At 34.0% G+C, this 20,755-nt stretch overlaps 1 protein-coding gene across 1 annotated transcript in view; it reads left to right on the forward strand.

Annotated features, from left to right (window-relative positions):
• The window catches only part of Zfhx4 (zinc finger homeobox 4), a 193,060-nt gene that overhangs the window by 143,212 nt on the left and 29,093 nt on the right, over window positions 1-20,755 (forward strand). The window contains exon 5 of the mRNA XM_042680697.1: window positions 19,244-19,312. Within this exon, the coding sequence (XP_042536631.1) occupies window positions 19,244-19,312 (69 nt within the window). The remainder of the gene's footprint in view (window positions 1-19,243; window positions 19,313-20,755) is intronic.

The raw sequence follows: 20,755 nt of genomic DNA on the forward strand, positions 1-20,755 counted from the left end.
AAACGATGTACTAAATACTATTTTTAACAGTATGTTGGTGGCTTCTATACTTATGACTGTGATTTAATTTCAGTGTCTGTGGTTGTGTGGTATTCTCTGTTGGAGCCAATCTTTCACTAGGAGTTAGTTTATTTAAATGTAATTGGGTCCTGTGGATGGAAAAAAAATCCTCCCTATTTTATGTCTTTGGAGACCCACCCAGACATTTGGTTTGGCCTTCCATACATAAATAATAACAAGAAGGTGTATGCTGTCATTGCGCTGCTTAAAACACCAGAAGTGTCTTGGCAAGAAAGGAACCAAAACAGATTACTTTGGATAAACATAGAATCAGATGCTTCAATGCATTAGCTTATGTACATGTGTATCTGGATATACAAAGTTAGAGAGATTGCATTTTGTAGTCTGTGTAGACTTTACAATGGAGGAAATTTGATTAATTTAAGAGTGTACAATCTCAATTATCTTACAGTAACAGTAGGGCTTAAGTTTAGGAGTTGTTGTTTTTTTTTTTAATCATGAGCTTATATTCGATTGAGCCATGTGTTAAGAGATTCATGTTTAAAAGTGCATTATACTACACCATGTCTAGGATATCAATTTCTGAATTAAAATTTAAATTATATTTTATATTGATAGGTTGCTTTTGGGTATGTGATTTATTAATTTATTTACTGTAAGACTTAATAAGAATGCTATCAAAATCTAATTTAGAGAATACTTTCACTTATCTCATTTCTTAAGAATTTTATATTCTGTTGCATACAGATGTACAGGGAATCACAGAGGCCTGGAATTTCAGCCCATGTTACCTAGGATGAAGCTCATGACAGTTTTAGACTGGTAATTGCATGAGCAGTGCACTCTGAACTTTAGTGGCTCTGAGTTCAGTACTTGTTGTCTAATAAAGAACAGGCATTGTTTTCTTTGTTGAATTTCAGTCCAAGAACATGGGATAAACTTATGTTTTTAATTCTTCATAGCATTAAGTATTATTAAGTCAAGTTGAAGAAACAGAATATACTTTGGAGGAAAGAGTATTGATTTTTTTCCTTCATATAAGTTAATAAACTAAAATAGTCATAAATATTTATTTTATGTGTACCCTCAAAATAGATATAATATTTTAAGCATTAATCTTCTTGGTAACTTGAATGAGTTAATGAAAGGCAATAACTATTCTTTTCAGATTCCAGAAAGATTATAAAGAGAAATGTGAAAAAAGATCAACAATAAAAGAGAAAAATATGAATTAATGACATACAACGAATGTGTTATTTTTTTTTCTGTTCCACCAGTTATTTGACAATTGCAGGCAAAAATATACTGTGCTATAGTTTTGGGGAAAAAAGTGTCATTGCAACCAACTAGATTACTTTTCCCAAGAACTGATTGAGATTTTTATTGGAATATTTACAAATAGAAAATAATAAGTAAAAGACAATAGTGGTTGCTATGAGTCAAGTATGGCACACCTCATAATGGTTAGAAATTTATACCCATGGCTTTTTGTTCAGGATCTCTAGTGCTATCAATTTAACATACTGACACAGATTAAAAAAAAAAAAAACATTCAAAACATTAGTCCTTTGTTAAGTTGTTGAAATTAACATTGTAAATTTCCAACTTGTTCCTTTTCTAGTGGTTACCAAACTTTTTCAAAGGTTCCTCCCTGTAAAATCTTGCAACATTTTTTTTTATTTCAGTTGAAAATAGTTACAAGAAAAAGACATTAGGATAGTTTGTGAGCCAAAAGCATCAACATCTTTTAGTGCTTATATTTCTCTTAGGTATTTCAGTGATAAAATTTTGTGGTAGAATTGGAGAATTAAAGAGGATGTCTGGAAATCAACTTTAAGGACAAAGTTGAAAGATTAAAATCTTTCCTTCTTTCTAAATTTGGTTTTCAAATCAGATTTTTTTTCCACTTGGTGCAGAAAACATATTAAATTCTATTAAGCTGGTTTGCCTACTGTTATTTTTTATGCCATTTTGCATATCATTTATAGAGAATCTACATTCTCAAAATTATACCTGAAACCACCATCTTTAATGCAGCGAACTTGGTTGTCCTGGAGACTGACGTGTTCTCATTGATATATGTTGTTTGTTTATGCTTTCTAGATTTACTATACTATTCTGCATATAAGGATTTTGCTAAGTGTTTCATGAGGCTCATTTTTAGCAATCTAGGCTCCTAAAATAACGTTTCTTAGTAATATGTAACCATTTAATTGCAAAACATTTGATTATTTCAGCTTTTAAAAATGAGTTTTTAAAATTTTAAAGGCAGAGAAAAATGCAATCGATCCTTTTTTTCTAAGGAGAGTTGCATTTTGTTTTTATTTGTATGATCTTCCTGTTGACATGTCCTTGTAATTTGACAGCAAATCTTCTCTAGGCTGTCTTTTAATAATTATAAGAGGCAAAAAGGAAACTAAATGGTATAACTGTGGAAATTAGATAACCCACCATTTTCTGGTAAATGAAACATTTACTTTAATGTGATAAAACGGAATACATATTGCTATTTTCTGGTTATGTAACACCCCCAAAAGAACTTAGCTAGGCTATTTGTGCAAAGATTTTGCACCTGGAATCTCTTATGGATGTAGGAATTCTATTATCTCTTTTACTCATATGTAGAATGAACTGTATGAGCATTTTTTTTAAATTTAATTTAATTTGTGAACATACTGTACAGAGGGGTTACAATTACATGGGCAGGATAATGCATACATTTCTTACCAAGCATTGCAGCCTCCTCCTTTGTTTACCCTTCACATCCCTTCCCAGCCTCCCCCTCCTGCCCCAATCCTGCCCCCCCCCACCGACATTGTAAAGCTCATTTTCCACATGACAACTTGTACTTCTCATTGTTGCGACAGGTCCATCTGTATCCTTAAACGACTTGTTTTTCCCCATCTCCTCCCCAAGTTATACTGACATCAAATATAGTGAAAGCAGGGGTTATACTGTGGGGGAGGGACATACAAAGCAACAAAGAAATAATCTTATAAATGCATTAGAAACACATGCATGAAAGAAAAAAACATTAAAATACATATCTAAGGGTTCATTTTCTTAACATCACATTATCTGACCTTTTCGGCTTGACTGTATGAGCATTTTTTTAATAGGAAGGAGCTCTATAGATTCTACTATGTTATTATTTATTTTAAGAAGCATCATTGTCTAAGAATCTGGAAAGAAAAACTAGTAATGCACATTTTTGAAATATACTTGCAAATTATATTTTGTCACTTTTTTTTTTTTGTCACTGTGGTGATTAATGCCCTCTTTGAAACCTTACTCTACTAACCTGACTTCACATTGATGGGGGAGCCATGCCTTTCCAATGTCTTTTTTTTTTTTTTCTTTTTTATTGTGAAAATACTGTACAGAGGGGTTACAATTACATGAGCAAGATAATGAGTACATTTCTTATCAAGCATTGTTGCCTCCTCCTTTGTTTCCCCTTACCATCCCTTCCCATCTCCTGCCCCCCCTTTCCAGTATCTTGACTGTGTAGACAAACCTTCGTTTCCTCATTACAAGCTACTAACTTAAGAGTTTTTGGGGATGTTGTATTTTTGAAGAAACTAGTAAGGAAACTGTAATTTTCCTGAATCTGTTAGTCAAAAGTGTTTCCATAGTCACCTTTGTGTTACTCTCTTCAAGGCTTCAATGTTAAACACTCAGCCAAAACAAATGCAATAGAAAAATAGGCAACAAGTAGGTAGAAAGGAGGCAGGAAATATTGTATTTAGAGAAACATGGAAGTAAACATCAAGTACACTACAGGAAATAAGAAGGTTAGGTAATATATTTCTAAACAACAGAGTGAAGCTGGCCGCCAGTGGCTCAGGCCTGTAATCCTAGCTTCTCAAGAGGCTGAGATCTGAGAATCATGGTTCAAAGCCAGTCCTGGCAGGAAAGTCTGTGAGACTCTTATCTCCAATAAACCACTAGAAAAACCAGAAGTGGGGCTGTGGATCAAGTGGTAGAGAGGTGGCCTTGAGCTGAAGAGCTGAGGGATAGCGCCCAAGCCAGAGTTCAAGCCCCATGACCAACAACAACAACAACAACACACACACACACACACACACACACACACACACACACAAACAACAGAGTGAGACATGGTTTGAATTATTGTGTTAACATGTAGAAGAGTTTATATTTTCTTACTCAGAAGATTTAAGGTCCTGAGCAAAAACATACTTTGAAAAGAAGGACCAACAGGCTAAAAAATTACTGTCTTCATTTGTTTAAGCTACTATAATAAAATATCATAAATTGAATGTCTTATCAACAATAGAACTCTATTTGTCCCAAATCTGGAGGCTGGGAAGTCCACAAAAAACCAAGGCATCAGCAGTTTCCACGTTGGGTGATAGTTTACTTCTTCAGGCATGGTGCCTTCTTTGCTATGTCCTCATGATGGGAGTGGGAGGAATAACTACTTCTCTGAAGTCGTTTTTAAGGGCAATAAGTACACTTTTTTTTTTTTTTTTGGTCAGTCGTGGGCCTTGAACTCTGGGCCTGAGTGCTGTCACTCAGCTCTTCAGCTCAAGGCTAGCGCTCTACCACTTGAGCCACAGCGCCACTTCCAATTTTCTGGTGGTTTATTGGAATAAGAGTTTCACGGACTTTCTTGCCTGGGCTGGCTTTGAACCGCAATCCTCAGATCTCAGCCTCCTGAGTAGCTAGGATTACAGGCGTGAGCCACCGGCGCCTGGAAGTACATATTTCTTAATACCATCATCTTGAAGGATAGAGTTTCCACATATGAGTTTGATAAGGACTTAAAACACTCAGACCATAGCACTCACTTATATGTTTGAGATAAAGATGAATTGTTGTTCTACCTTCTAGAGATTTGTTTCAACTTTATAGCAGTTATTTGTAAATTGACCAAAATAATTGCAGATGTTCACATAATGGAAAAGCCAAGAAAATCCTTAAAACTACTCTTAAGTCCATCCATTCAGCTTGCAACTGAGGAGTCAGTGACTCCAGCAATTTCATAAATCTGAGTCATGTAGCTAAATCATAGTCTAAACCATACTTTACTTCCATATGACTTTTGTCACATTTTTCTGTTTAAATGGCATAATGGAATCTCTTAAAAGATGACCATTTTCCTTGTCTTATCATTTGCCTATAAAATACTTCTAGGCAAATTTTCTTTTTAAATCATCTCTTTGAGATTTATTCTTCTCATATTTTTATTCCATCAATTAATTGTGTCCAGGAGGCTTTATTTTGACATGTCATTACATGCAAACAATGTACCTTCCTCAGTCATTACATGCAAACAATGTACTTTCCTCAGACTCATGGCCTGTATCATTTTCCCTCATTCCCCTACCACTTTTCCAAAACATTCTTAGCCAGCTTCATTGTTCAATTGTCACACCTGTATATAAAATATTTTGGCAATATTTATCTTCCTTCACTCTCTCCATTTGCTTCCTCACCCACTCCAGTGCCCATTAGATAAAATATTTTATATTCCTTTCAGTTATTTTTATGCTATTAGAAGGTATTTCAACCTGATTTTTCATGCACGTATGTATAATACTTTGAGCAGATTGACTCCTAGGGAAAAATTTCAAAATGTCATGAGAGAAAATAAGAAATATATTGATACTTCCTTTTTCCACAGAGTTCATTGTTATAAGTTATTCTGTCTCAAAAATGCTTAGCTTTAAAAAAAAAAAAAGAAAAAAAAGAAAAAGGTGTGTCTTTGGAAGTGGCTCTGTGGCTCAAGTGGTAGAGTGCTAGCCTTGAGCTGAAGAGCTGAGGGAAGAGTGCCCAGTCCCAGAGTTCAAGCCCCATGATTGACAAAATAAAAAAGTATGCTTAGCTTCTATTAGCAGCATGTCCTTTCCTCTTTTGGTAGTGGTTGATTGTTTTGTCTCCTCCTTCAAAACTGGGCTTTCTGAGGACCCATAAAATCAATATCTCTCAAGCAGATATGAATCTTATAAACTTAGCGGGTACTGAGTAAATCTAAGTGTCTTTTATGTAATGAATTAAAATTACATACCCAGTAAACCATTATTTCTATACCTTAAAGTATTTTGTTGGTGTTACATATTTCCAATAAAATGTAAACTAGCAGTTTGAGAAATGGTAAATAGAGGTTTAGGAAAATTAAGGTAGATTAAGAAAGAATAAAAAAAATTAGCAGAAGTTAAAAGAGTAGAGGCTAAACACTTCAGAGACAGAATACAGTGGATACCTTGAGATTATTAATAAAAGTTTTTCCTGTGTCATAAGTTAATTTTTAGAAATGTCTAATTTAAAACAGGAAAATAGATTATAAATTCCAGCAATTCCACTCCTGGCATTTGTCCAATAGAACACAAGCAATGCCACACTAAAGCTACCAGTACAACCATGTTCATTGCAGTATTGTTTACCATAACCAAGATATGGAATCACCCCAGATGTCCCTCCTTGGAAAAATGGATCAAGAAAATATGGTGTGCATACACAATGGAATTCTATTCCTAGATCAGAAAGAATGATATTGTATCATTCCTGAGGAAATGGAAAGGGTTGGAAAAAATTGTATTACACAAAGTAAGCTAGAACCAAAGAAATATAGGTTGCATGGTTTCTCTCATTTATGGTAACTATAATGTGCCTATAAATCTACAAGAAAACACACTGGATGGTAATATATATATATATATGTGTGTATATATATATATATAATACTGGGATGTGATGAATTATATAGGTCTCTAGACATTCACACAGCAAGACTAAAGGAGGATACTCATAGGAGTGTATCACAAAGGCTGATTAGCTCTGTGCACACAATCATATAAAATAATATTTTACAAAATGAACTCCAAGAAATAGAAATGAGATTTTTGTTGTTGCTGTTGTTGTTTTTGTTGTCTTTTCTTTTGTGTTGTTTGTTAGTTTATTTTTCTTTGGGAGGGTTATGGGGAGCACAGAAAAAGTGGCAAGAAGGGTGAACAAATGTAGCAGTGACTCTCACTAGACACTATGTGGAAAATGAACTATGCAACTTGTGGTTTGGGATGGGAAGGAAAAAGTGGGAGAGAGTTAGGGAAGGGGTGACAAGGTTCAGAAAGAAATGTACTTATTATGGACTTATGTAACTATAATCCCTCTGTAAGTCACCTCTACAATAACAATAAAATCTATTTTTAAAATACAGAATAATATTTTAAAGGGATAAAAGAAATTGGGAGAGCATTATTAAGACTAATCATTATTAATTTTCTCTGCAACTCTACTTTAGTCTTTTCATACTTAGTCTTCTTATTTGTAGAAATGATATTGACCCTTTGGATATATTTCCTTATCCAAACCTTCATAGTTAATAAAATGAAAAGAAAGTTGACAGTTTATTTCAGCCCTCAGCAAGATCTTCCTTGACCATGGTTCTCCAGGGAAGTGTGGGGAGATGATTTTATTGCCATTTTGCAAAAACTGCACACTCGTTTTATCCTCTAGAGTTTTTGTTTCAAGTAAGAATGTGCTTGGACTTCAAAGTATTAAATGCTCACAACATACACAATGGTCAACAAAGACACTAGGGAAAAGGAAATGGGAGATAGTAACTCTGTTCTGAAGTATGTAAATTATATAGGTGCAAGAGAAAAGGAGAAAAGATTGCTAACAGAGCTGGCAAATAACTGCAGAAATAGCTTCTTTAGCCTCTTTCAGTAGGATTGTATACTCTCAGACTATTAGAAAGAACATGAAAAACTCATGTTTAAAGCATACATGATAAATTATGCAGAGTCAGAATGAAGTCGAGAAAAAAAATCCCTTCTTTACCTGTTCTTGGAGGGTTCTTCTCCCCTGTTGCCATTATTGATTACAGAAATCACCTGAAAACATGTTCTGGCTGCAGTGTGCACCCTGGGGCTTTGACACACAGGGAACTGAAAGTTTCCTACCCTCGAGGAGTTTAAAACCTGCTTAATAGATAGGATCAACTTGTCACACAAAAAAAATAGATAAATTATGATTTGCTGAGGGACTTCAATTTCAGTATTGTGACAACAGCATTGAAACCACCAGATTTGGCATGACTAGTAGAACTATGAGAAAATAAAGAATCAGTAGGATAGGGAAAAATATATATGCCAATATGTTATAATTTTAAAATATGTCCTAATTGCAACTAGTAGGGGAAATTTTATTTTATTCAGTCATCTCAATTAATTCACAAATGATGGCTACTATAAACAGATACAAAATAAACAGTCAGAAAAATGGATTTCAAAGTATTAAGTGCACATAAGATTATGACCATTGAAACATTGAAAGTGGCCTAGCCATGCTCATTTACACCAATCATCCCAGCTACTCTGACGTCACAGTCAAAGGGATTATAAATTCAAATACAAACCTAATTTTCCAGATTTATATCGACAGTTTTTACATTCACTTGTGTTTACATTCGCTGTATCTTTTTTGTCATTGCTTCTCTGTCTTTCTGTCTGTCTCTCTCTCTGTTTCTATCTCTGTCTCTTGCTCTCTCCATGTACATACTACCTCATAACCCTTATCTAGTTGATATATCTGTTTGGCATAGAATATGCCAAACTAAACAAAATCATAACTATTATTTGCAAACCCTTTCTTCATTTCCAAATTATTCCACCTACATTTTCTATGTTTTAGATAATTGCTTCTCCATTCTTCTTATTTCCCAGGTAAAAAAGCACTGAAGGCATCCTTAATTTCTGCAATCCTCTCACCTCCACATTAAACCCACTAGCAAGTTTTATCTACTTCACTAAAGGATGTATAACTTCTTTACTGTCTCTTTGGTCCTGAACACCAACTGTCATACTGTATCACCAGTAGTTTTATTTTAGTTTTCTCTGTAATGCCATGTTTGTGCCTCAAACTTCCAGCAGAGTTGTGTTCTTTTGGCCACTGGTTACTCATCTAGTCCAGGGTCCTCTAGGTCCACTTCTTTGTTCTTTCACATTACTTTTTATCATCTTATGTATCTTTCAGTAGTATTGACATAATATTTATTCCTTAGAGTTCTGCCCTCCACCCTCATCTTCATCGTCTCTTTGTTCTTTCTCAGATCTGTCATTTTCTCACAAATCATTAGTTGATACTGCTCCCAAAATATCTTCAACTCAGATGTTTCCCCCCCAAGATTTTCTTCTCCCAACCTAAATATTTACTAAACATCTGTATTCAAATTCATATCCAGAATTGACCTCAACATCTTTTTTTCATGCTCAAACTTGAGCTTCACATTATTTGACTCTTTGGTGGAATCAGTATTTTTCCTCCTTCCATTACTTTCTTCTAGACAGTAATAGTTTATAACAAAAGTCATTTTTCCTGTTTCCACCCTTTTCATAGCATCCCAAAGATGAAAGAATGATTATAGCATCCCTGCTTAAAATTCTCACTTTGCCAAGATGCAGGGACTCCTTGCCAATACTTTCATTCAAACAAAGAAGAAAATAAATTGACTATTTCTCAGAAACATTTTTTCTACCGCTAATACCATCCAAAGAAAGCAATATGCCAAATCTCATCAATCTATTTGCTCATTAATGAATGATTGAATGATCTATTGCATAAATATTTCATGGATATGTGTAAGCATTGCCTTGAAAGTTCACAGCAGGTTCCAATAGTACATTTTTCACTCTTGGCTCAAACAGACCTTTCTGTTCTTCCTTTTCTGGAGTACATTCACTACCTTTCTCTCCAGATGTGTTTCATTTATACTTGTGTTCATCATTGCTAAAACAATTCTGGAAGTGCAATTTTGAGTATATAATTCTATAAACTTGTCATTTTCCTAAGTTGTGAGATACAAAATAATTCCCAAAAGCAAAAATCCAGGAATTTTGAAAAATATGGCTCAAGTCTTCTGTACTTTATGTTAATGACAAGTTTAGTTCAACATTTTCAATGTTGGTAAAATGAATTCCAATAATTATATGAAAATTTTTCTTTTATGGTCATATATAAGTCACAAATAATTAAGTCTCTATAGGGAAACCAATAATTTCTCACATGAACTTAACTGTAAAGAGTATTTTATATGCAGTAACAATGTATTTTGTATCTGCATACTTAAGCCTTTTATATGTAGAAAAAATTGTACAAAGATTTCATTTATTTGTTTTCTAAGATCACTAGGAGGTGGTGAAGTAACAAAGATTTCATCTTTAAAATGACAACATATGATGAGAAGAAAGCAGATAATTTTATCTCCATTTTACAGATAAGAAAACTGCCAGGGCTGGGAAGGTGGCTCAGTGATAGAGCGCTTGCCTTGCATGCATGAGGCCCTGGGTTCGATTCCTCAGCACCACATAAAAAAGAAAAAAGCCAGACGTGGCGCTGTGGCTCAAGTGGTAGAGCGCTAACCTTGAGCTGAAGAGCTGGGGGAAAGCGCCCAGGCCCAGAGTTCAGGCCCCACAACCGGACCCCCCCCCCAAAAAAAAAAGAAAAGAAAGAAAGAAAAAAAGAAAACTGCCCTCCTCCCCAAAATCAACAGTCAGTTTAAATTTCCCAGATGGAAGCAAGGGTTCCTTACCAATTCTTAGTTCATACATTTCCAAGGTAACATTACTTTTGTGAATGCTTCAAAGTATTTTCATTGGCTCACTATAATTTGATTTTGAGAATCGGAAAAGAGCAATACCATAATTTATTCAGTGTGGCATATCATTTTGGTGACTACAGTGGGAAGCATAATCTAGAATCCAGTATTAATGACACATTTGTGTGTAGATATTGTGTACAGTGTTTTTGTTTCTGCCACATATGTAGACCTATATATCCTGGAATTGTCTTAAAATTTCCATCCTATCGTTTTTGTAGCAGAAGCTGGATAGTACAGGTTGGAATGAGGGAAGAAAGGCCTCCTCTTGGCAGAGAAAAACCTAGGCTGATTTATATGTCATTGCTACTCTTCAGAATTCATTTTCTGTCACTTTTACACATAAGCTTTTACACATAAGCAAGCCAGTGTCACTGAGCAGTCTTTACAATTCATGTAAATTCTACTCTTGTTAAAGCATGTAAAAATATCTTTCCAATTATTTTCCTCAGGATAACAATCATGGATGTTGTTGCAGTTATGTATTCATATGTAATAGTGTATTACATATGGATGTAATCTAAAAAGAGTTAATATCAAATTGCTGTAGTCTTTTCCTTGAATAAATTGTGTTGAGTAGGACAAATCAAAATGAGCAAAATCAGGTCCAGTAGACATATCATTTCTTTATTATCACACCATGACTATCGGTTGAGTTTACTTCTATTAGCACTCTGAAATCTTGGTAGGTTTGTGTCTATTTTCATATAGAGCATCTTGAACTTCAGGAAGATAAAGTAATTGGTCAGTGTCCAAGTGGTAGCAAATGTTGGGATTGTGATCCAAACCCACATGTATTTGGCTCTTATATCCATAGTTTTTCCCTTAGCACAAATATATCCATAGGAGTAGTCAATATCCTCCCGGGGAAATACTCTCTCGAACAACACAAGCTTCTGAGTGCTATGTTACTCCAGCAGAAGTTGGCATTTTCATGTCACCAGTGCTGCTTTATCTTTTACCTATGCTTGAAACATCTCAAGAAAAGAATGCATCACAGACAGTTAAAAACAATACCATTCTTTCAGCACTGGGGTTACTTTCTCTGTTTGTTCACAGCAAAGAAGTTCCAAACAAGTAAGTTCAAAAGATCTGCTATACAACATTAATCTTATAGTCAACAATAGTATATTGTACACATAAAAATTCAAGAAGGTAGATCTCATACTAAATTTTCTCACTTCATTTTTTTTCAAACAAACTGTAAGATTTGAAGGAAAGAATTGAAATACTAAGCCAGGCTCAGCATGAACAAAGCCCTTAATTGCATAGACTAGGGATCAGTTTTTGAAGCAGAGATGTTTCCTATGTTGAGAGTAACCTAGTAAAGCCAGCAAAATTAGCTGAGGAATGATAATTATTCCAGACATAACAGGGATTATGATGAATTCCAGAAGACTAGGCAACTGCTTGAGAGATGGGGATATAATATTATGCTTAATTATGATCATGGAAGCTTGATCTTTTAACTTCAAAACAGTGAGGAACAAAATAGAATCTCATCTGGAGAAATGTAATAGAAATGATTAAATTGAAGTAAAAGAACTCTAAGTAAGAACTCTTTAAAATTTAAGAAATTAAGAGGACGTAGGAGTAATTTATTGAAACTAATTGATATTAGGAACTTATCAAATTTCTTGAGGCTCCATTACACTGAGGTCACAGATGATTCAAGAAGCAGAGGAGAGTGACCACACATTCCTGGCCTAGGAAGCCCCAAGAGATACTGCTCCCTTGCTATAAAAATAACTTCTGGGTAAAACCAGACAGGGTAGGGCAAAGGAGCATTACTTTTGCAGAAAAAAAAAAGATCACAAATCCAGCCCCATTCAGATAATTGACACTGGAGCATCCCATGCACTCCAATCTATTACTGCTTGGAAGAAATAATTTAAGAGAAAGCACGGCAGGCCAACAAAGATGATGTTGCTTGGTTACTCAAAACCATTTGGTATCATGCTGAGTTGTTCTGCTTTTAAGAAGAGCACTCTTTGTATCCACAAGGAACAGGATGAAGAAGACCACTTGAAGCCATTTTTTTTCCACTGTAAATTTGCTAAACATTGACTTTACTTTTGCAAGGCCCAAGCAAGTTCAAAGGTCATTATCAAAATATAAAATACCCAGATAGTAACTGTTGAATCAAATGTTGCATTTAATGCATTCTTCGAAGTACTAGACTTGCTAGAATAAGTTTTCTTTGAAGGAGTGTGAGCTGTTATTTAGAAGTTTTTTTTAAAAAAATCAGTTTCCTGGCTTCCTGGCTCAGGACTCCTAGAGTCTGCCTTGAGGCATTGCTGACAAGGGAGAAGTACAGAACTTTGGAATGAGACTAATTCTTCCAAACCTCCCTCTGTTGCTCCATGCCTTCAGGAAAAATGATTCAAACTGTCTGACCATACATAAAAGCAGTAATGTTTCAGATTATTGTGAGGATTGTAAGGAAATACATATCTAGCACCTAAGTGGTTTCCAACAAATAATAACATCATTTAGAAATTAAGGAGTTGTAGATATTGTTCAACTTTTTTGGGGGGGATTTTTTTTACATTTCATTGTCAAGGTGATGTACAGAGGGGTTACAGTTACATACATAAGATAGGAGTACATTTCTTCTCAAACTTGTTACCCTTTCCCTCATTTTTGTCCCACTTTCCCTTCTCTCAATCTCCTCCCTACCCAAGTTGTACAGTTCATTTCCAATGTATTAGGAGTATCACTGTTACTTACATAACAGCATATTAATATTAATATTAATAAAAAGAGTATCACTGTTGCAGTGGTTCGCCCTTTATCCTTTATCTAGCCAGTTTGTTATTCCCCTTCCCTTCCCTAACTCAGAGAAACAGATTTACAAAACCCAAGATACCAAAATCAAATACAGTGACAACAGGGGACAAACCATAGGGGGATGGGGAGGAACTAAATAAAAAAATAAGTAACTTCACATCATACATTGAAAACCACAGCAATAAATAGAAACCTCTTATTTCCATATCTTGGCGTTCATTTCACTTAGCATCATCTTATCAGAGCATATGTACATAGTTTTTGAGCTACTGTGATCCTCTGCTAGAACTCTCTTAGACATATACTAATTATTACAAATGATGGAAACCATAGACTCTATGTTTCTTTTCTTTGGGTCTGGCTTACTTCACTTAATATGATTTTATGGAACCTACCTAGATGCTCCTCAGTAGATGAATGGATCAAGATGATATGGTATACATACACAGTGGAATTCTATGTCTCCATCAGAATATCATCTCCTTTTTAGAATGAATCACATAGCTCTAGGAGGGGCCAAGGAGCCTCCAAAGTTAAATGGTGTATGTGAGGTGGTGAATAGATGGGTTATGGAGTAAAAGTTGTTTGAAACTTCTGGAATTCATTTGACAAAAATTAAAAGTCAAGTTTATCTTAATGGACACAGGGAAATGGATTTCAAAATTTTTTACTGGAGACTACAGAAAATGTTTTCCTTTCTACAATTAGAACAATTGGCTTAATATCTAATACTCTTTGGTTTTGTATATCTTGTCTTACATTCTAAGCAATTGACTAAGAATGACTAAATAATTTAGTATTTAAGACATTAGTAAATTAGTAGGAGGTGATGTTTTGTAGGCAAGTACAGTAATTCCTTCTTATCTGTTGGGAAGTGTTCCATAGATTACTAGTATATACCTCAAACTATGAATATTAATGAACTTTTTCTGTTTTTCTATGATAAAGTTGAACTTATAAATTAGGCACAGCAAGGGATTCATATCTCACTGTAGATCCTAGCAAGTTTAGAACCCAATTTGCTTTCTTCTCTTATTATGTCAAGGACTTTCTCCTTTCTACTTAATGAATCACATTATGGCTTCTCTTTGGTATACCTAAATTGTAAGCTTTATCAACCTTATCCTTTCCTTCCATTATTAAGTAAAGTAAAGGTTTCCTGATCACAAACACTGCAATAACTTGAGAATGGATCTGATAACCAAGAAGGCTATTATATGACTACATAATAGATACTTACAACCATAGATGTTCCGGACAAAAGTCCCATTAGTGGCCTGAGGGGGAAATCTAAGATTGCATAATGTTACTTGGAATACTGTACAATTTAAAACATAGGAGTTATTTATTTCTGAATATTTCTGTATTTAAAAATTACAGATGTAATAATTGTAACTATTGTCAAAGCTCATAGAACTCATAAACTTTATAGTCCATGATAGACAATTTGCCCCATGAAAGTTAGAATATGTTTGTGATTTTAACTAAGCATTCACTATTCCACAATACTGTGAAATTTGTGAAATTATGTAATCATTTAATCACAAGAAAGAATTTGCAAAACAACAACAACAACAAAAATTACAGATGATAGTTGATTGAGGATTGGCCAAAATAAAAAATATTGTATCATCTGACTACTTACTAGGGAAACTTGAAAATCCTATTATTATTATTATTACTATTACAATTCTCTCTGAACTTTTGCAGAATATTTCTCAATTTTTTTTATGAAATGCAAGGCACAAGGCTCTTATTATTCTTAATTGCAGATTAGATTTGTCTAAAAGTTAAACTTAGGGCTGGGAAGGTGGCTCAGTGGTAGAGTGCTTGCCTTGCATGCATGAGGCCCTGGGTTCAATTCCTCAGCACCACATAAACAGAAAAAGCCAGAAGTGGCGCTGTGGCTCAAGCAGTAGAGCGCTAGCCTTGAGCTGAAGGGCTGAGGGACAGAGCCCAGGCCCAGAGTTCAGGTCCATGACCGGCAAAAAAAAAAAAATAAATAAAAGTTAAACTTAGAATTTTCTGTATATGTATATGAACTACTAAACATTTAAAATTCAATTCTTTCCTTAACCACAAGATTTATATTAGCGATAGATTTTTAAAATGTTACTCCAATTAGCAAACGAAACAAAGATTTTTCCAGAACTTGGTGATTAAATGCCTGAAAATTGTAAGTTGACTTACTAAAATAAATATTATTCAAATAAGGGAAAGGAAGAATAATGAGATTGGGAAGTTTATAGATGATATAGCACTACAAAGTTGTAAGAATTTTTATTTTCCTGAATAAAATAAATTAGAACTCTACACATTTAGTCATTAAACCTTGTCTTTGTAGGCTTAACCTGTTGAGTTGAGCTAAGGGGTTTGTGATTAGCAGAATTTAGGCCAAACAAGAAAAATGAACAGTAGAACTGATTATAGAATTAGAAGGAAAGCTACTTGTAGAATTTTCAACTATAATTGAGTATATCATTGTGGTTAAGAAAACTATCCTTGAAATGAAAGTGTGTGGCTTCGAATCAGAGCCAAGCTGAACCGCTTGCTGTCACAATGCAAATAAAAAACACCAATCAGTACCTGGCACAGAGCAAATCCTCTCCGTAAAGTGTTGTTGTTCGTGATGTTGATTGTGATGATCAATACACTATTCCACTGGGGAAAAAAATGTTGCTGATTACTCCCACATTGTGTTCAGAAAAACAGAGTAATTTGGTACCATTTTCAAATGCATGATCATCCCACAATCGGCAAGGTAGAAGAGAATACTGGATAAACTAAGTCAATGGTATTATTTTTGAAATAGTATTTAACAAGAAAGGTCAGACACTGGAGTACACAAATTAGTAATCTAATTAAATCACCCACAAAGTGACAGATTCAGTTAACAGCAGTCAGTTTTGTTATTACAGAGCAATTATTAAAGTGAAATATGGCAAGATGCTTTGTATCATCACTAGGTTTTAAACATTTCTTTTCACACAGGCAGAAAAGTACAGATTAATCAGTTTGTTTGATAAGTTAAAAGCTCTTTTATTAAAATATTTATATCATTTGTATGAAGGGAGCAACATTGTTGAGGCTTTAAAAATGAATTGTGGCCACTTTGAACTACATTCCTTTATGAAGATCTTTGCATAAGCAGCTCTCATTGAACCTGTCTCCAGGTGCAATAGGACTTGACTAGTGAGCTTAAATAACAATTTCTTATTTGGGAATTTTGTTCATTTTACTTAAATCACTATCCAGTGAAATTATTTCAACTTGTTTCCAAAGTATTATTTGGTTACATTTTATTTCAAAGAATGTAAATGCTTTATAAAAATAGCAGTTTTTTTTTTTCAGAGAACTACTGAAAAACTTTTCTTTTCTTTCTTTTTTTGTTTTTTTGGTTCCTTTACTTGGTTTCTGGCTTTCAGTAAACCTAGGAAAACCTTTATAGGCTTCCAAATATTGTGGTATTTCAGAGTCCGGATATATTTAAAATTTCTCAGCTTTTAGACCAGACAAAGAATTCTTTTTTTCAATTCCAGGCACTTTGAGTTTCTAATTTCATGATCTAGGGCAAGTTACCAATTTCATTAAGCCCCAGTGTCCTGCTTTATAAAGTTGGAATTAATAATTGCCCTGTAGTTTTATTGTGAGGATTACATGATTGCTTCTATATGAATAGTTTATCACATATTTGGCAGACATACATTCATTACTCATCAAGGACTCACAGTCATTTGGCTAAAATCAGTAATCACTGATACCTAATGTAAGCAAGGCCACAAACTATTGAAGTGTGGTGTGTGTGTGTGTAGACACTGGAATTATACTTACATTTTTCTAGATGAAATGGGAAGATATAATTTTATTCATATGTATACAGATTCACTTGCTAACAGGGATTATAATCTGGAGTTGGTAAAACTGAGGGGGCTTTGTACTTGAGTCCGGGGGACTTTGGGAAAGTTTTATGAATTCTTACCCCAACCATCATTTGTTTCAGGATACAGGATGTGATATTTTGGATAAATGTCTTTTTTAGGTGACATGGGTATAACTTCCTCTATCCTTCCTTGATAATCTAGGAAGATGAACAGCTTCTCTTAAGGAGCTTGGGATTTATTGGAGAAATATCCATGGATCCTGGAACAACTTATGTCATTGTATCATGATAAATGTTGAAGGATATGTGGTAACATAAGTATCTGGGAAACATTTGATTTTGTTTTGAGGGAAGAATAAAGGGCTAATGGGAGGAGAATGAAATGGGCATTTAGAATGAAGGGAAACAACATTGATCAAGGCTGCAAGTCACAAGAATTTGCCAAGAGGAGGAAGGAGGAGTTCTTGAGTGACAGGTTGGATGTTCATCAAGGTAAAGGCTGTGATGATTTGGAAGTTTCTCCTGGATTTATCATCAAGGACTAAGGATAAATTCTTCCTTTCAAGACTCATTTAAGACATACTTCTTAGAAAACATTGTTTTCCAAGTTTGGGGGAAGGAGCACTGTGATTGTATTGTGTAAAAATAGATCGCCACCAAAGCCAAAGGTTTTGTAATAGCAGTAAAAAACAATTAGCAAATTCAGTAATGGTGTCTTGGTGTTCACTTTTATTTTCGAGGTTAATTATTTGTTTAATTAAAATCTCTTGAATCAACCAGAGATGCTACTGCCTCAAATACTAAGTAGACATAATTATTTTTGGAAGCCTAAGAATTCTGATAACATTTTTATGCATGGTTTTATTTTATTTTATTATTATTTTAAGTAGTTGTACAAAGAGGTTTTAATTCAACATGTCAATTTTTGAATAACATAAAACATCTTGATATCTATCCTTTCAGATTTTGAAAACAATATCACATTGTATTTTCATTTGTATAAGTATTTTATAATTATTAATAATAATGTTACATCTTAATTTTTAAATGAATCAAGAAATTTATCCAGCATTGTATACCTACAAATTAGAGCTGTGATGTATATTCAAAATTCTGTATTCTTAAGAGACAGCTGTTAAGTTGTTGTTGAGGTATTGGATTGGAAAGGCAAGAAATTTGAGGCAGGTAGGATGTTGTCTATTGAAAATGTCTGGAAAGAGAATACAGGAGAAAGAATAAGAAAAGATACATGACAAAAATCATTGTAATAATTCAGTACAGCATTTAATAATTCAGTGTAGAGAAACAAATCGTTAAAGTTGATCCTGAAGTCTAGTTGTTGTTGTTGGTTTTAAATAGATGTTTCCTATAACAAGAAGCAAAAGTAAGAAAAAAATGCAGTCAAGTAAAAAATTCTGATTTGAATTAGAGATTGAGTTTATCAAACTAGAGTATTGTTGGCAATTCTGCTCTGGTCTAAAAATAAGCAATCAGAATAAAAATGTAGACTTATTTTCTCATGACTTGGACATGGTCTTCAGGTATCCTCCCAAGTGCCTGCTGATTGTTTGGCTCTCTCATATTTGCTGTCATGTAATGAATTTTTTGTTTTCTTTTGGGCACTTTGGTAAGCAGAAGGATGCTCACAATATGATAAGTATTTGTTGCCACTAAACACACAATTCTCTAACATAGACTTGATTAAATAGTCTTTCCTGCTTTCACATTTTATCAATATTGTATTTGTTTGGGGCTGCTAATCATTGAGAATTAGATCTAAACTTGCCATTCCTTGGGTTCTATTTTTCCAACTGCTGAGCTCCAGATGATATTGGATTCTTTTCACAGCCAAGTTCAAGGTTGTACTGGTATGGGATGTGAGGTAGATATAGAATGCTGATTGCTTTTCACTCTGATGTCCACTACAGAAACTGCCTCTTTGGGAGCCAGGACCTGTGAGGATGAACTTACAGAGCAGCAATTGAGAACAACCTCAGGTAATTCTTTCCCACTTAAAACCATCTCTTCTCCTAAATGATATTATAAATATTCCTTAGAATTACTCTGATTAGATCTGATCATATATGTTATACAAATAATTAGGAAGCAAAAACAAATATATTTAATATTTAGAAGTATATATTCAGTGTATTCATACAGGTATGAGCCAGTACTAGGACTTTTTGCTCAAGACAGGTGTTGTACCACTTAAGTCACACCTCAATTTCCATATTTTTGCCGGTTCATTGGAGATAGATAATTTCAGAGAGATCTTTATTCCCAGGCTGGCTTTGAACCAGGATCCTCAGATCTCAGCCACCAAGTAGCTAGGATTACAGATACGAATCAATAGCACCTGGTTAAGTGATTAATTAAAAATGATCAAAATAGAAAGGTTCATGTTTTTTGCCCTTCCCTCCTACACACACAAAGCTTTCCACATTATTACCATCCCACACCTATGTGATACATTGATTATAACTGATAAATATGCACTGATATAATAATTGGCCAAGGACCATCATTTACACCAAGATTTACTCTTGGAACTGTACATTTTATTGGTTTGAATTAAAAACTAATGGCATGTATCTATCATTATAAATGATAAAGAGTAGGTTCTCTCTCTAACGATCCTATGTTTAGCCTGTTAATTTTTTTCTCACCCCACCAATACATACATGAAATCCATGTATATTTTATTGTCCATAATTTTGGCTTTTCAATGATGCCATATATTTGGATTCATACAATATTTAGTATCTTAAGATTATCTTTATTCACCATAAATATGTTAAATTGCCCATACTTTCAATGTCTTGAGCTATTTTTAAGAATTGAGTTCTCATAGTTTATACTTTAAGTAGTATTTCTTTATTCACTAGTTCCTTGCCATGGTTTGTTATTCTGTTGAGTGTCTTTCATAAAGAAACATTTAATTTTAATGACACCATGCTTATTAATTCTTTAATGGTTTATACATTTGGCATAGTCTAAAAAGTTCTGTCAAATTCCAATGTTTAAGACTTTTTCCTGTGTTAGGATCTAGGAGTTTAAAAGTTATGCTTTGTCTTTCAGTCTGTTAATTCATTTTGACTTAATTTTTCTAAATAGTGCTATTAATAGTGTCAGATTTATTTTTGTGTACAACGCTGTCTTCAGGCTCTTAAAAGAACAAGCAATTTCTGCTTTGTAAAGCCTCATATCTACATTTCTATGCTATAATAATTCACTGTAACAATTCAGTAATTAATAGAATCATTGGATTTTTGTGTCACCTTGTCAGAATATTCACTGGTCTGTCTGTGTACTTTGCCTTTGTATGTGTTTGTGTGAAATGTGGTAAAAACACTTGAGCTGTACTACATCCAGATAATTTAAGATGAAACATACCCATTTTACTCAGTTATTTATGCTAAATAAGTATGGCCTCAGTTGTA

The sequence above is a fragment of the Dipodomys spectabilis genome, unplaced genomic scaffold (genome assembly GCF_019054845.1).
Source record: "Dipodomys spectabilis isolate Male_0828 unplaced genomic scaffold, ASM1905484v1 ptg000063l, whole genome shotgun sequence".
In the NCBI taxonomy this organism is placed as follows: Eukaryota; Metazoa; Chordata; class Mammalia; order Rodentia; family Heteromyidae; genus Dipodomys; species Dipodomys spectabilis.